This window comes from Opisthocomus hoazin, chromosome Z (genome assembly GCF_030867145.1).
Source record: "Opisthocomus hoazin isolate bOpiHoa1 chromosome Z, bOpiHoa1.hap1, whole genome shotgun sequence".
In the NCBI taxonomy this organism is placed as follows: Eukaryota; Metazoa; Chordata; class Aves; order Opisthocomiformes; family Opisthocomidae; genus Opisthocomus; species Opisthocomus hoazin.
This window is the reverse complement of record NC_134454.1, coordinates 39,006,150-39,023,394: the sequence shown is the minus strand read 5'-3', so window position 1 is coordinate 39,023,394 and position 17,245 is coordinate 39,006,150. Positions and strand designations below refer to the sequence as shown.

At 41.6% G+C, this 17,245-nt stretch overlaps 1 protein-coding gene across 1 annotated transcript; it reads right to left on the bottom strand.

Moving 5' to 3' along the window:
• Window positions 1-2,114: 2,114 nt before the first annotated feature.
• Window positions 2,115-16,271, bottom strand: GTF2H2 (general transcription factor IIH subunit 2). Its single transcript, XM_075410613.1, has 15 exons — window positions 16,099-16,271; window positions 15,936-16,013; window positions 15,203-15,239; window positions 14,490-14,576; window positions 13,626-13,676; window positions 13,116-13,170; window positions 12,137-12,242; window positions 11,050-11,140; window positions 10,803-10,890; window positions 10,136-10,243; window positions 7,296-7,359; window positions 6,321-6,424; window positions 3,541-3,643; window positions 3,200-3,239; window positions 2,115-2,776 (listed from the first exon to the last, which is right to left on the bottom strand). The coding sequence occupies exons 1-15, from the start codon at window positions 16,152-16,154 to the stop codon at window positions 2,657-2,659; spliced, it is 1,188 nt and encodes a 395-aa protein (XP_075266728.1). The 5' UTR covers window positions 16,155-16,271; the 3' UTR covers window positions 2,115-2,656.
• Between the last annotated feature and the right edge of the window lie 974 nt (window positions 16,272-17,245).

Sequence of the window (17,245 nt, the reverse complement as noted above, 5' to 3'; positions counted from 1 at the left end):
AAATTGTGATTGTGAAGACGAAAATATTATCAGAAAACATCGCATCAACACGCTGTCATCCAGTACCAGAACATCTCAGAGCCCAATGCTTACGGCTTTCCTTTGGCTTGGAAAGGCCAAATAGACCACCCCAAAACCCAGAAATATGTCCATTTTCTGCTAGTTTTCAGGACAACCATAACAGTAACAGGCACCGCAGCCACCTGATAGCACAAAGGGCTTAGGAGGACAGTTTGACTCAGCACAAAATGAAACACAAATGCTGAAACAGCCATTTTTCTGCCAACGCAGTAGAATTACTGCATTCTAGACAGCCTGCAGGCGTAAATAGTAGAAAAAGCACAGAGGACCTATGTTAACAATTGAGAATCTGCATATTTAAAGGACCTGAAATGAAAACTGCTTGTGAAAAATAGCATGTACTGTTTGTATGAAGTGAGCATGAAAAACAGGGAACTAAATACATGGGTTTGCTTTTTTTGTTTGTTGTTTTCACTTTCAAGATGCAGTGGTTAGGGTAGATTATTGCTGTTCCTGATCCAACAACAAAGCTCGGAATTTAAAATATTAAGTCAGATACATCCAGAGTAACTCAGTTGCTGACGTCTCCAGGGATCAGTACTTGGCCCAGTCTTATTCAGCTTATTAATCAATGACGTGAATGAAGAGTTCGAGTGTACCCTCAGCAAGTTTGGTGATGACACAAAACTGGGAGGAGTGGTGGATACACCAGAAGGCTGTGCTGCCATTCAGCGAGACCTGGATAGGCTGGAAAGTTGGGCAGAGAAGAACCTGATGAGGTTCAACAAGGGCAAGTGCAGGATCCTGCACCTGGGGACGAACAACCCCATGCACCAGTACAGGCTTGGGTTGGAGCTGCTGCAGAGCAGCTCTGTGGAGAGCGACCTGGGTGTCCTGGTGGACAACAGGTTGAGCATGAGCCAGCAGTGTGCCCTGGTTGCCAAGAAGGCCAATGGGATCCTCGGGTGCATCAAGAGGAGTGTGGCCAGCAGGTCAAGGTTCTCCTCTCCCTCTACTCTGCCCTAAGGAGGCCCCATCTGGAGTACTCTGTCCAGTTCTGGGCTCCCCAGTTCAAGAAAGATGAGGAGCTACTGGAGAGAGTCCAGCAGAGGACTACGAGGATGATGAGAGGACTGGAGCATCTCTCCCATGAGGAAAGGCTGAGGGAGCTGGGCTTGTTTAGCCAGAAGAAAAGGCTGACAGGGGACCTTAAAATGCCTACAAATATCTTATGGGTGGGTGTCAAGAGGACGGGGCCAGACTATTTTCAGTGGTGCCCAGTGACAGGACAAGGGGCAATGGGCACAGACTGAAGCATAGGAAGTTCCAGCTGAAGATGAGGAAGAACTTCTTCCCTCTGAGAATGACGGAGCACTGGAACAGGTGTTGCCCAGGGAGGTTGTGGAGTCTCCTTCTCTGGAGATATTCAAGACCCGCCTGGATAAGCTCCTGTGCAGCCTGCTGTAGGTGACCCTGCTTTGTCACGGGGGTTGGACTAGATGACCCACCGAGGTCCCTACCAACCCCAAACATTCTGTGATTGTGTATTACAAACAAGTCACAAAATGACTTCAGAAAACCAGATGTGACGTACTGCTTTAGACACTACACCATCACAACCTCCTCTTGCTAAGGCGTAGCATGTTGAATTCTCACGAGTTCAAACTGCAATCACACTTTGTACAGACACTGTAAAGTGGCAAAGAGTGTCCTGCATTTGTCTCAATTTCCATTCTTTCATGTTCAGACCAGGACACGCGCTTCCCTTTCTCCCCCCACCTTACTGTCTGTTGCTCTGGGGGTTTAGCCAAGGAGAGAAGATGATTTGCAGTTCTGGCAATTCATTCCAGCCTCAGAATCAAAATAGCATCAGTGTCTTCAATATTGTGACTGTCAAACAATAGTTTGTATCAACTCAGGTATTAGACCGTTGCAAATTCATTGCCTTTCAGTCACTCTTACAATAAAGTGAAACTTAAACCACACAAATACAGACAAAGCAGTAATAGAATTCAGTTCGTTTTGGGTTGTACCTTTAAAACCTAAAACATGTTTTCAGGACATTTATAACAGCTCTATTTGAGTTGCCTTACTGAAGGCCAAGGTGAATGGCCACAATACTTGAAATTAGTATTTAACACATCCCCCAACTAATTGCTCAAAAACATCTTTGTTAAACTCTTACGACAAAATATTTTGATCTGTAGAACTCCACCATCCACCAAAAAAAAAAAGCTTGTAACAATCAATATATAAAATATATTTTCAGGGCTTCTTTTTTGAAGAAATAATGAAACAAAGATGAATCACAACATTATTATACAAGCCAGTTTTATCACTCTCACATTTAAAAATATACATTACTTACAACAACATTCAGGAAAAGCCAGAGCTTTTCAGTCATGAACAAAGAAAATAAATCAGATACAGTTAATTCAAGAATATATTAACAGCAATAAAATCATTAATACATTAGATAAAAGTTAAAAGTTTGCGCCCAAGCCAGTGGTCATGCTTCTGTAATCATCTATGTCCTTCTTGTTTTGAGGTGCCTCAGTGAAAGCTATGTCTGAATAACCAAAATAGATCTATACAAGAATGACACAGATATAACAATTTCTAAAAAGAGATGACGTCATACAGATATGGGAGCAGGGTGCTCGTGAATACAGCCAGGACAGCAGTGCAGAGAGTCATGAACAAACAAATCGCATTCCATGCAAAATGCATTCTGACACACTTTACATATGTAAACCTGTGTGGAAAAGATAGAAAAACAAGTTAAATTAGAAAAAAAATATCACCACCATAGCACTACAGTAGGGCAACAGTTGTGTCACCAAGACAGTGTATATAGACTAAATATATTGCTCACATCACAGAAACACAACTGCAATAAAGTTTCTAACAGCAAGTATGTCCAAAGGGCTGAGCTCAAGTTACCATAGATTCTTCCAAATGGCTACAAATGGAGCTTATTTATGCAACTCTCTAGGAAATCCCTCCTATACTTACAGACCTGCAGTCTAAGAGGCGTGATTTTACAACAGAGAACTCTAATTGATCACAAGGCAAACTTCCACAAGTATGTTTCTGGTCTTTAGAAAACTATACTACAGGATCATCTCTACTTCCGACACCCCTCAATGCAAACTCCAGTGCAGTCCAACATGCTTACATTTTGATCTTTCATTTCTCCCTGGCAGCCTTGACAACACCTAAAAGAAAAATTGTGTATTTTAACTGAAAAAAAGTCAAGATTGTGTAAAAAGGTGTTTAAAAACCACCTCATACATAGTAACAATTTATGGCAATTATTTCAGCTATTCAACTAAACACACAGCATAAATGTTCACGGGAACTACAAATATTTCTGATTGCCAGAGGTGCCCAAAACCACCCGAACATTCAACAGTGTCTCCAGCAGTGAAGAAGCTGCTGCCAGCTATTCTTACTTTTGTGACAAAAAAAATACAGGGTCTAGAAGTACATTCATTATCACAAATACAACTTGCATACCGTTCCCCCTGATACTCCTCCAGGGGAACTTCCTGAAAGGCATCCAAAGGAAACAAGTGATGGTAAGACCGAGCCAGGTGAGGCGCAGACACTAACGTAAGACCTGAAAATAAAGAGACAACAAAAGAAAAAATCATTTTTTTCATTACTCAGTGGTTCAGAGCTTTTAAGAATTAAAAAAATACAATTATTTGTTCATTAGCTTCCATAATCCAAACCTGTAATCTATTCTGTAGAGGAATGAGACAAAAGCAGATTGCTGTAATAAACAGAAGAGAAAAATGCTGAAGTAAACAGGACTTACGGATGCGCTGAAGGAGCCAAGTACATGATCAGGAGTTAAAAATTATTTTAATGGTAACCAACGCATTTATCTGAATTGCACCTTAACACCATTGTGCATTCGTTGTAAAAGAATCAATACCGTGAGATCTATTAAATCCACTTATATTGGTTCCGTGTATAATACGCATAACACAAAAGGCACTAGAGGCAACTGTAAAGAAAATTTTTGTGATGCAACACCAATTGAGCAAATGTTTTTAAAGCAATGATAAGATAGCTTAGCTTTTTATTGAAAGAAAAGGGAGGAGATGTTGGGGTTGATGTAGCTTGAGAGTTAGCACGACTAGGCCGCTTAAGCAAAACAGTTAGCATAACTGGACAGTCCGCTGGAAAGAACAGCTAAGAATAACAATTGAGAAAGTTCTGATAGTGCACACGATGTGGCTTAGCAAAAACAAGATGTGTTCAAGGATGTGGAGGCGGCCTGTTGCTATTGGCTTTAGTGCATAGTTACCAATCATAAGGGAATACGGGGCGAGTGAACAGCGCATGATTTATGTCTGTAGCCTATCCGAATAAGCGCGATCGCGTGTGCAGATATGAAAAATGTATATAACCACACAAGCGGAGCAATAAAGTGAATCGACTGTGCACTGCATCAATGTGTGAGAGTCATTCCTGTCCCTGCATGGATGCTGAAACTTGGCACTATTCCAGAATTAAATTCAAATATAAATTAAAGAACAAGCAAACTGTCAAAATTTCTAATTTAAAGGTTTAACTCAGTCTTTAGAAGTACACTTACAATGCACAGTTGTAAAGTTAGCAAGTTTTTCATCCTCATGCCATAAATAAAATAAAACCGTTAAGAGTCTTCTGATTAAATCTAAGAGCACAACTCCCCTTTGGCAACTACGGTTCTGCTGTTTCACATTACTGGTTAAAGTAGTCCCCAACTAAAAAGCTCCACTGCAGCCTGGTACAATACTGCCAGAGCCACACCACACCCACCATGCCCTGTTTCAGCTAATACAGGTCTGCTGGTTTGAGCTGGGATAGTGTTAGTTTTCTTCACAGTAGCTAGTATGGGGCTATGTTTTGGATTTGTGCTGAAAACTGTGTTGATAATTCAGGGATGTTTTAGCTGCTGCTGAGCAGGGCTTAAATAGCATCACAGCCTTTTCTGCTCCTCACACCACCCCACCAGTGAGCAGGCTGTGGGTGCACAAGAAGGTGGGAGGGGACACAGCTGGGACAGCCGACCCCAACTGACCAAAGAGATATTCCAGACCATATGATGTTGTGCTCTGCAACAAAAGTGGAGGGAAGAAGGAAAGCGGGGGGGCTCACATTTGGAGCGATGGCGTTTGTCTTCCCAAGTAACCACAATGGAGTCCTGCTTTCCTGGAGATGGCTGCTGACGGGAGCAGTGAATGAATTCCTTACTTTGCTTGCCTTGTGCGCACGGCTTGTGCTTTACCTATTAAATTGTCTTTACCTCCACCACAAGTTTTCTCGCTTTTACACTTCTGATTCTCTCCTTCATCCTGGGGAGTGAGAGTGAGTGGGTATGTGGGGCTTAGCTGCTGGCTGGGGTTGAACCATGACAGCAGGCTAGTGTTAGCTGGGGCACCGGCTAGCACAAACTTCACTGCTCATTCACATGTAGCATGAACTTCTGAGCTCTTGTTCTGCTGACAGCTGCAGCTGTGGAGAATCTACTGCTGATACACAGGATCTCTCCAGTTACACTACTGCCTTGCCAAAAGGCAGTTCATGCTGGCATGAAAACCTTGACATGGAACTAGGACAAGGTGACCCAAAACTAGAATTATTTCATCCTCTTGCATCTTGCTAATGCTGATCAGGTTTTAGTCATATGCCTGTAGAAGCTAACAGGACAGCTGTCACTCACACAATATTAATACTACAAAAAATGCTAATCCTCCCTCCCACCCTCATTAAGGAGGGGTGGGGGGAGGCACCACTGGTCACTCAGTCTATTAATATTTGCAAGACTGAAGGGCTTCCATTTACAACTCTACAGCCTTTCATGTGCCACTGTGCAGCCTGCCCTGGGGTTCAACTTCGAAACCTTTCAACACTCCAGGAGGTGAGGAGGAACATCTGTCCTTTCACTCCAAAGCACTCTTTATCTTCGTGGCCTTGCACTGAGGAGTCTGAAACACTGGCGTGCCTGTTAAACCATGATTCTTCAGGAAATTATTAACATTCATATGTGAATCACCCTTCTTCCTCTCTTTGCTTTAGGGCTTTTAGTTTATAACATTATTCTAGGGAATATGATGCAGCTTTACTGCTACAGGTATAGTCCTGGAAGTCCCTTGTACAAAGCTGGCATCCCAGGACACCAGAATGCACGCTTCCTAAAGCAGAGATGGCTTTTAGGTACTAAGTACAGTTGAATTTTTCTACCCTTCAGCTGTCTTACCACTACCATACAACTCATCTGCTCACCTCTTCTTGCTACTCACCACAGATTTTGCATTCCACCGGAAGTTCGCAGTATTTGGCTCTGCACTGGGGACAGAAATATCCACCTAGTGTAAGACCTGGCTCACTGTTGTTTTCCAGTTGCCTAGAGTAGAGAGAGACAACATAATACCTAAAAGATAACACCATAATACCACACAGCTACAAATACTATATAGTTCTCAAAAAAAAAAAAAAAGTTTAAAAAGTTTCAGTAGCTTCCATGCAATAGTTCCACGTGTATGGAAGTGTCAGAAAACAATTGATAGGGTGAGATATCAGTAACCACATCTTCCCACAGAAACAGAACAGTGATCAAATTTTCCCACATGAAGGAGCCAATATATCTTTAAAAAATAAAATTATGAAAGATAACAGCATCAGTATTTCTACTTACACACAGACACATAAATATTCTGTATCGACTTTAAGATGCACATTAGTACTTCTTCTTTCAAACAGCAGACACTGTTTCCTTCTGAAAATTCAGACTCGTCTACCATCCCTGAAAACTACGATTCCTTTCACTGAGAAGAGCACTGGTTTGGTACGCTGATCAAATGAGGCCTCTATTTTAAACTTCCCTTTAAAGTCACATTAGTAAATAGATCAGAAAGACTTTATCCCAGATAACACCCTTCATCATTATCTTTATAGTGATTAAAAATACTTGAAATTGGTAGTAATTACTTCAATATTTTGTAGCACCCTACATCACTGCACAACACAACTAAAACCTACTTACTACCTTCAAAAAATTTTAAATGTAAATTTTAAAAAGCATATTTAACAGAGGTCACTATGGCCACCTTCTGGATGTGCAAATGGAAATGAAACTATTACTGAGAAGTCACAAGAGATTAATTACTTTTTTCATGTTACTTCTCAATATTTTTACTGAAAAGCAGATTTTCTAAATATAACTAATTTTCATTGAATTCTAATCAGCTCATTGAATTCTTATCAACTCTACTTACACCATGCTAAAGGATGGCTTTGCATCTTGATCAGACAGAGAAGCAACAGTATGCTGAGGAAAACCTAAGGAGAACAACACCCCATATTACCAATTTCAAACACGCAAGTCATCTTTCAGTTTTTTACTTCAATGGAGAAGTTCGAAGATTATTCTAAACATTAAAGCCTATCTTGTTTTTTGTTTGTTATTACAGGAGAAGTAATACACTCTCACTAAGCATCAAATTCTTCCTAAAGGTGTCCCTCACTGTATTTCACCCAACTGATAAAAATCTTTTCGTAGACTTCTTATCAACAGATGCTCACTGGAACCCAGCTAAAAAGAAAATGATGTGCAATGTCAGGAAAGCACAAAGAGCACTACATGAATGTTCAATTGAACAATGGTTTCTAATGAAGGGAAGAATATTTTTGTAGGCAGACACCAAGCATATATTCACCTTCCAAGCGCAGTATATGACAGATGAGACTATAGTACTCTACGGAGGCTGTAACAGATACCATTCTTTCTATCACTTATTTTTTACAGCTCCTGTCAAGTGGGCAGTTAAATTTTTCCAACTGCTGCTCAGGTTTTACCTATAAAAAGTAAATCTCTTCAGTATTTACATCTACACATAAAAATATATACATTCTTGTCTGCGAAAATGGGTGGAAGAAAGTGAGAAATCAATGCTCTAATTCGTGGCATTAGAGTTCCCATTCTCGTTTAATGCCAGGCTTAAATTTATTGAGAAATACATCAGGAGAAGAAAAGATACCTAATCTATTTGTTGAAACACCACCACAACAGTGCTCCTAACTAACACATACATCCTGGTTTCGGCTGGGATAAGAGTTAATTTTCTTCCTCATAGCTGGCATAGTGCTGTGTTTTGAATTTAGCATGAGAATAACGTTGATAACACACTGATGTTTTTTGTTGTTGCTAGGTAGTGCTCATAGTACGTCAAGGACTTTTTCAGCTTCCCACACTCTGCCAACTGAGAAGGTGCACGAGAAGCCGGGAGAGAGCATGGCCAGGATGTCTGACCCAAACTGGCCAAAGGGATATTCCACGCTATATGACATCATACTCAGTAAATAAACTCAGGGTAGTTAGGCAGGTGCTGCAATTGCTGCTTGGAGTCAGGCTGAGCACTGGCCAGCGGGTGGTGAGCAATTGCACTGTGCACCACTTGTTTGGCAGATACTATTTTTTTTCCCTTAGCTGTCCTATTGAACTGTCTTTATCCTAATCCACAAATTTACTTCCCCCACCTCCCCTAATTCTGCTTCCCATCTCACAGGGGGGAAAGGTGAGCGAGCGGCTGCATGGTGCTTAGTTGCCGGCTGGGGTAAAACTACGACAATGAACTACATGGCCCAACACCTGGCTCTTACAGGCAATTATAATATAAGCTTATAATAGTTGTCTCCTGCAGGTACAAAAACAGAGGGAGAAACAAAATAGTTCTTCATCCTTCATTTCTAAGTATTACTTTTTTTGAATGGCAGAACTCAGAGGATTGTCATCAGCAGCGCTGAGTCTAGTTGGAGGCCGGTAACTAGTGGTGTCCCCCAGGGGTCAGTACTGGACCCAGTCTTGTTTAACTTCTTCATCAGCGACGTGGATGAAGATTTAGAATGTACCCTCAGCAAGTTTGCTAATGACACCAAACTGGGAGGTGTGGCAGACACACCGGAAGGCTGTGCTGCCATTCAGCGTGACCTGGACAGGCTGGAGAGCTGGGTGCAGAGGAACCTGATGAGGTTCAACAAAGGCAAATACAGGGTCCTGCACCTGGGGAGGAACAACCCCATGCACCAGTACAGGCTTGGGGTGGACCTGCTGGAGAGCAGCTCTGCGGAGAGGGACCTGGGTGTCCTGGTGGACGACAGGTTGACCATGAGCCAGCAGTGTGCCCTGGCTGCCAAGAAGGCCAATGGCATTCTGGGATGCATCAAGAGGAGTGCGGCCAGCAGGTCAAGGGAGCTTCTCCTTCCCCTCTACACTGCCCTGGTGAGGCCTCAGCTGGAGTACTGTGTCCAGTTCTGGGCTCCCCACTTCAAGAAAGATGAGGAACTACTGGAGTCCAGCGGAGGGCTACGAGGATGGTGAGGGGACTGGAGCATCTCTCCTATGAGGAGAGGCTGACGGAGCTGGGCTTGTTGAGCCTGAAGAAGAGAAGGCTGAGAGGACCTAATATATACTTACAAACATCTGAAGGGTGGGTGTCAGGAGGATGGGGCCAAGCTCTTTTCAGTGGTGCCCAGTGACAGGACAAGGGGCAACGGGCACAGACTGAAGCACAGGAAGTTCCGTCTGAACATGAGGAAGAACTTCTTCCCTCTGAGGGTGACGGAGCACTGGAACAGGCTGCCCAGGGAGGTTGTGGAGTCTCCTTCTCTGGAGATATTCAAGACCCGCCTGGACAAGGTCCTCTACAGCCTACTGTAGGTGACCCTGCTTCAGCAGGAGGGTTGGACTAGATGACCCACACAGGTCCCTTCCAACCCCAAACATTCTGTGATTCTGTAATCTGTGATTTTACACCTATTACTGTACAAGCGATATCATTCCACTGTATCACTTCCAACTTTCCAACTGTCTTATTTAATTCTTAACTTTATTCAAAAGCTGACTACATCACAGCAACAACAGGAAAATTGATATCTATTTAGCAAAAGAAAAGTTAAAAGAAAAAAATTGCACAATGTCTTTATTATGCTTCTAATTATTTAAATGATTAAATGTCCTATGCTTCTATTTGCATGGCTTTAACACAGAAGATACAAAGAAAGAAAAAGAAAAGCTTCGCAAATCTTGTGCTAGGACTTTAACAAAACTGTATCCTACCCATTCGAATAAGGGAGCACTCGGAACTTGAACTGGCAGGTGGAGGACTAACATGATGCATCAGCAGTTCCTTATAGTGACTTTCATCTAAAATAACGTGGTATGTTCCTGTTATGAGGAAGGAAATGCCTTATTCTCAGATTATAAACAGGTAAGAAACACAAACATACTCTCCAAATGACAGAAAACTACTTAAGTAAAAAAAAATAATTTAGCCAACCCTGTTCCTAAAAAAACAGTACTGTTAATGCTATTGAAAATTACAAATTCTAAAATCTAGTAATATCAGAATTCTTAATTAGGTATGAAAGCCCATAGCTTCTTCTCCAACATTACACTGTAGTAATGATACTGTAAGAATTACCACTGTAGTAATTGATATAACATGTTCCATTAAGTTCCACATCACATAGCTTTATAGGTGGAATGCTAGGTTTTAAAACAGGTATGTATTTCTTCTCTCTAGACACACAGCTACCAGGTGACAATAATTTCACCGAATACTGTGTATTTTGTAGATTTGGGAAACCCTTAAATTTTCTGCCAGCACAACAGAATATTCATCCTTAAATAGCAAAATACGTTAATGAACATATGACAAATTAGCTACTTAATTTTTATTTTAAACATGCATTAATAGTAGAACTACTGAACTTCAGATACATACCACCAGTTTCTCGGGCAAGTACTGTACAAACTCGAACTTCAGCACTTAGGCCGATGACAGATACTCTGATCTTAACTGCTTTTAAACACTTCAAATGGAAAAAGAAAGCATACTCAAATTCATATGCAGAACAGAAAACAGTGAAGTGGTTCAAAGTTTTAAATGAGAAATAATTGATGCTGCAACTGTCTGGTTTTAGTCTAATAGCCTGAACGTTTAACGTAGTAATCAAACTTCACTTCTGTACCTTAATTAGATCATAGATGTTGGCTGGATCACATGTAGTCAGACTGCTGAAGACTATCAAAACTTCTCTGCTTGTATGTCCTGGCATGTGCCTAAAGAAAGTATACAGTTAATTTACTTCCATACACCAAGCTACTTCTATGCTTTATTTTCCAAGGACTTTAACATACTAAAGTCAGAAGACGACATGATATGAAGTTCCCTACAAATTACAAAAAGGCTGCAGTAAGTTTCTTCTCTGAGGACCAGAATTTCACCTTCCAAATGCCAAAACTTTCCAGTATCTCAAATACAGTATTTGATTGGGTAGTCATTATCTGATTGTTTGCTTTAATGCTTAAGTTATCCCTGTACTAACAGGTAAAATTCACCTTCAAACTACCAACGCTGCACTAAGTCTTCCTGACCTCTTAAAATAAATGTCTCCAATTGGTTTACAGTTGTCAATCCATTACTTGTACCTACTGTATTTTAGTTCTTAATGGAAAACTCTCTTCCAGTTAGTAACTGAAATAATTTTTATGACACTGACTACTAGCTTTGTTCTGTCAGTGTTCCTAGCTATAACGATTAATTAAAACAGTCTTCCATAAATATTTACTCCATCTCAATACTTCACATAGCAAAAAAGTATTTTAAATCTATACTACCCAAAACTTTACCTCTCTAAAACACATCAAAACTCCCACCAGATTATTGTGATTCAGTGCTGTTTCTTTTCCTGCTCTCTGATCGTTATTAGCCCCTAACTCTGCCCTCTCTCACAGCCCTCTAGTAAAAATAATTGCAAGGTCTTTCATCACCGTATTCATACAGAACATAAAATCACCCACCTTTTTATAAGCAGTGCACTTCTAAATAGAAGCATCTTGTGTTGCAAAACTAACTTCTGCACTACTACTATACTGAACTTTTTAACAGTTTATATTGTAAGAGGAGATAAAGCTGCCTTTTAAAGATTCAGGTCAGCATGATGCAAGATGCTACTTGTAAAAAATACTCTCTCTGCTCCTCCAAGATTTCACAATCAGCATTATACTGATTATGGAAAACAAAGAAAACAAAAAAACCTCCATATATATACTAACTTTAAAGTCTGCATGGCCAAATTTAGGGAATTATATAAAGATGGCTCTCCACTGCAGTTCATATCCACTGCTTTCTTCAGAGCAGTTACATGCTTTTTTGAGTTACCTGTAAGTGAAAAAAATCATTCACTTGAAACAACATGTTAAAAGAATAGAAATATTTAAAGTATGTATTTAATGAGTGTACTTGTACAACATTTTTCAAACTGTGACTTTTAACTCTGTGTTTCTGCTCAGAAATTGACCTCTTGCTCAGAATGTAGAAAACAATAAAACAATATATTAACAGAAAGACATTTTAACAGAAAGACATTTACTCTACAGGCACCCAATTGTCAGAAATCTGAAGAAGTCAAAAAGAAGAAAATGGCTGTTGCCAATCGATCAGCGCTGAACATGAGTGTGAAGTGTCTCACTCAAAGTGCCAAGCTCAAAGTGTTTCAGCAGAAACAGAGTTCAGTTTCCTCTGTTATACTCAAAGTACTATCCAAGGATTGATGGATCCTCAAATTCCTCAATAAAGTTGCTCCAGTTTTACAGGTGAATAAAGAGAAGAAATTAAGACTTCACCTCTGAAACTACACAGATTGCTAGTGACTGAAGGCAGGAGCCAAAGAAACCTTGCTTCTTAACATCTGGTCAGATCTGACAGAACACACAGATGTCATAAAATACAAAATTAACAAATAGGGTGAGATATTAACTGTAGGGGAAATAAAGCATATTATAATTGCAATCTGGATAAGACTTCATCACAAACAAGCACATGATGACAATTCCGGATCAAAGCAGATGGAAATATCGACTCTGGTTTCTGGTAACTTGCAGTAACCTCTCTTCTAAATTAAAAATATTATGTTAACACTACTTCACTTTCAGCAGTGTCACCCAAGTAGATTATATCATGCAAGAGATTAAAAGAGAGCTCCAATTAAAAAAAAACAAACAAAAAACCAAAAAAACCCCATTACCTCCCTACCTGAAAGTTCTGTTATTTTTTCAGCTCTTTTACTCTTGGTTACAATTAAGCCAATCTGGAGAAAGAGGGGGGAGGGGGGAGAAAGGCAAATCTTTTCTTAGCAAGTTTAAAAATAAGTTGATTTACATTTTTTCTATATTTTGCCTAATACCTCTTTATGGATCTTTATGAACTATGCAAGTTTTTTAGTAACAACAGCAGAACAACACTATGCATCAGTAAACATACATTCCTGTATCTCCTGTACTTTTGCCATAATAAATCTTCTAAAATTCTAAATGCCTGAAAAAAAAAACATAAGCAATTCTTCTGTGTTAGAATTTATGTTTAGGAAAAAGGGAATAGATAGATTCTTACTTTCTTCAGTCAGAAAGAAGACTTTTGCCAGACTCATAAGAAAGGCGAGGGAAGGAACACATCAACTGAAAACAGTTTACTAGGTAGGGTTAAAACTAAAACTAACTTTCAAAATAGTTTTCAGTTACTTGTTTCTTGCATGGTTATACATACCTGACTAATAGGATTTTGGTCAAAGTACTCTTCCACAAAATATTCCAATAACTATAAAGAAAAGTTAAGAATGTTAAAAACTAAATACAGTTTTATTCCACGTGCATCAAGCAGGTGGTACTTGCAAAACATCCATTTAAAAAGAAAAGTCAGGGGAATGAGCCCTTCTCTTCTGTTCTCCTTTCATCCTTCTCCTTCCTCCCATGTTACCACTGCAATGCAAATTTCAGAAAATAGCCACACCTTATTTTGTTCACTTCATGTATTAAAGTTTTAGATTACTGTTGGTTCAAATGGAGGTTTTAAGATACACCAGAACTCACTGATCCACACAAAATCACCACTACTCAGCATTTCAGTGCTCAGTGTTCCTAGAGAAGATCATATAGTACAAAATGTACAGTTCAAGTCCTCCATAGTCTGAAGCAGCAATCGAATTCAACTCCCGTCTAGCATCCACTCAAACCAGAATTCATCAAAACACAACTGCAAAAAAAAACAACTCTGGATGCACAATGAAAGCATGTTTGGTCTTCTTCTAGCCCTTATTACGGGCAACACTTCAGCTTAGTTTCCACATACTTTTCAAAATGCGTCTTTCCACAAAATGTCCTTACAAAATGTTTTTACTGTACAGAAGTACTCATGCAAGGCAAGGTAACGTCACACAGATTTTACTATTCAAAAAACAGGAAAATTACAGACTAGCAACAGAAACAAGGGAAAAAAAGCAGGGATGAGAGGAGAGATGAGGCTGTGCAAGTAATATAGTCACAGCAGAGTGCCATTCTCTTAAATACAGAATGAAACTGGTTTACAGAGAAACCGTGGATTAGTAAGGGAAAAATTTGAGTACAGTAATACCTTCAAAGTGCAAGTAAGTCTGTTCGGTTTTAAATCTTGGTCCTCCATAGTTCTTGATCCATCAACAACCACGTAAAGGTGACGCATCTGCATTATCGCCATAAGTGATAATCACTCACAGAACAGATATTTAAATGAACAGTTCATTATTCCATTTACTTAAAAAAGCAACTAATTCCTCTCTCAAACCGGGAAAATTCAGCACACTGAGCTCTGCAATCAACATCAACTGAAAAGTAATGCATTTTTTCCATTCTTCCTTCAAAACAAATAAAAGACTACCCTGAAACATGCGCACTGTTCTTCTCCTCCCATGATAAGCTACAAAATATGGACAGTTTGCAACTTCATCTCTTCACCTGAAGAGCTCAGCGTTGTATAAAGTAATGTTGCTATTTACAACTTGCTTAGATTATGCACATTTTTCACATGAAGAAAAATCACCAGTGCAAGTGTCTGTGATCTGACTGCTACTGCAAAACACGCCCTGCTACAGCGAACATGCCAAACCTCCACCTCGGAATACTCATGCTTCACATCCCACACTGCTAATGACCAAAGAATATTTTAGAAAAAAAGAAAAGTTTGGTGCGGAACACAAGCTTTGGTCTCAAGCACATTAGGTCAGCAAAAGTGTATTTCAGATTAGGCATATCACCTCTGTTCAAGCAGTTCTGGGCTCTGGGCAGACAAGGGTTAAGACATTAACATACCATTCCAAGTCGAACTTGTCCATGGTGTTCACAGAGTCTAATAAAACACAGAAGGACTGAAGTAAGATGCAAATGAATGAATGTTTCCTAAAACAAAACTCCGGAACAAATCCAATACTAGATTTCTGGGAAACATGAAGAAATAACAAACTTATTTACACTAAAAAGAGGACAAATCAATTACAGATTTCATGCCTCTCAGAAAACAAAGAAACAAAAACCTATTTCTCACTACCAGGTTTAATGGAACTTTAAAGTTTTATCCAAATTTGAATATTTTAACATAATGTGAAAGAAAACAAACCTAGATTTTACCTAGCAATTTTTCCGACAACTTGAACACAAATCTGCTGCCATCATACCAAAAGCCAGCTTGAAGCACGACTTGTATATTAAAAAAAGCGTTGAAGGATGTTCTTTAAGCAGTGCAAACTGCAGCTGCAGTGCTTTGCACCGTGTTTCACCAGACCAAGACCTCACTGCTTTAGCTTGCATACATCTGGGGTACCTAGCCCGTACACGTTCAGCCTTGAGATGGAAGATAAAAATAAATTCTACTATTTTTGCTGACACAGCCAGCAAGGGGCAGGCACCTGGAGCTCTGAAGCGGTAAGGACACACGAACAGACCGCAGGCGTGCCGACGTGCTTAACTCAACCCAGAGGACCCAGCTTCAGAACGACCGAGTCCTTCTAACCGACCACACCGGCACCATCGGCAGGGCTCGCAATACCTTTTTCTCTTCGCCTTGAAAAGGATGTCCTCGATGGTCGCTTTCAGGGATCCGGATTCATCTTCTTTGAGAATTTCCCTAGGCAGAACGGGTTGTTACTGAGGAGGGGGGGAGCCCCCTCGTCGTTCACCAAGCGTGGGGGGGGGGGGGGAGGAAAGCCTACCATGTTCTTTCATAGCCTCCCTCCCACCGCTTGGTCCGCTCGGGTTCCTCATCCATCTCCGCCGCGCTCCTGACTACGCGGAAAGCCGCCGGCCCGGCCCCAGAGCGGCCGACGGGAGAGCCGAGGGGAACGAGACCCGATCACCGCCCGCGCCTGCCGCCCGTCCGCCGCGCCGACCCGGAAACGCCAGCGCCCGCCCTCTTCCGCCTCGGTGCGCCCCCAACCCCTCCCGGCTGCCGCCCGGGCCGCGGGGCCGCCGTTCCGGGCAGGAGGGGCGGCACTGGCCGGCATCGCGGGGCCTGGCTCTCGCTGGCGGGAGGGAGCGGGGCGGCCGCCACAGTAGCACGGGGTTCGCCGTGCCCCCGAGCCTCTGGGCGCTGAGGCCGCACCCGCCGGCCCGGCCTCACCGCCCGGCGGGACACGGACCCGCGGGGGGGGGCGGGGCGGGGGCGAAGCCGTCCGGCCTCTCGGCGGCTTCTTCTCGGCACCTCAAACTGAGGAAAATACTGCTGCCGCTACAGTTAGTTACCAGATACTCCTCACCACAACATCAAAATACCGCGATCAGATTGTTAAAACGATGGTGGCGCGGCGGGAGCGCATCGCGGACGGGCGGCTGGTGCGAGCCTGGAGCCTGCGCCAAGGCCAAAGCAGCCAGGCCTCGTCTGTGGGGCCGCTGAACAGGGCCAAGTCGTGCTCCTGTGATGAACTGGAGCATGTTCGGTGATCAGCAGAACAATCCAGGAGCCTGGAAGACCATTTACTCACACACACTGTAGCGTTGAATTTTAATGCGTAATTACACCAATCAGTTACTTAATGAAAATATTGGCGTATTATCCCAGAAGCACTTTAACTCTGTCTGGAATACAGAACTTGGAATTCATTCATCGCTGCAAAGATTAGGGCATGTTTTTTTGTGATGTTAACGTGCTCGCGGGAGCCAGCTGAGTAGTGGAGCAATACAGGTTTCTGCAAAAAAGCAGAAGAGTCTCACCATGTTCAGAGTCTCCCCTTTCTGGCTGGGTTTGTGTTTCGCTCCAACAACTCTATTTGTGGATTTCTTCTAATAAACTATCACTACAAAGCTGTGAACAGTTCACTGGCAATTGCATTTAAAAGTGGGTTGGGATGCTTTGTATTCCAT

Coding starts and splice junctions, on each gene's coding strand:
- GTF2H2 (XM_075410613.1), bottom strand. CDS start 16,154: ATGGATGAGGAACCCGAGCGGACCAAGCGGTGGGAGGGAGGCTATGAA. Junction 7,360..10,135: donor GTGCTCCCTTATTCGAATGG/GTAGGATACAGT, acceptor TGTTCTCCTTAG/GTTTTCCTCAGCATACTGTT. Junction 2,777..3,199: donor GAGAAATGAAAGATCAAAAT/GTAAGCATGTTG, acceptor TTTTCCACACAG/GTTTACATATGTAAAGTGTG.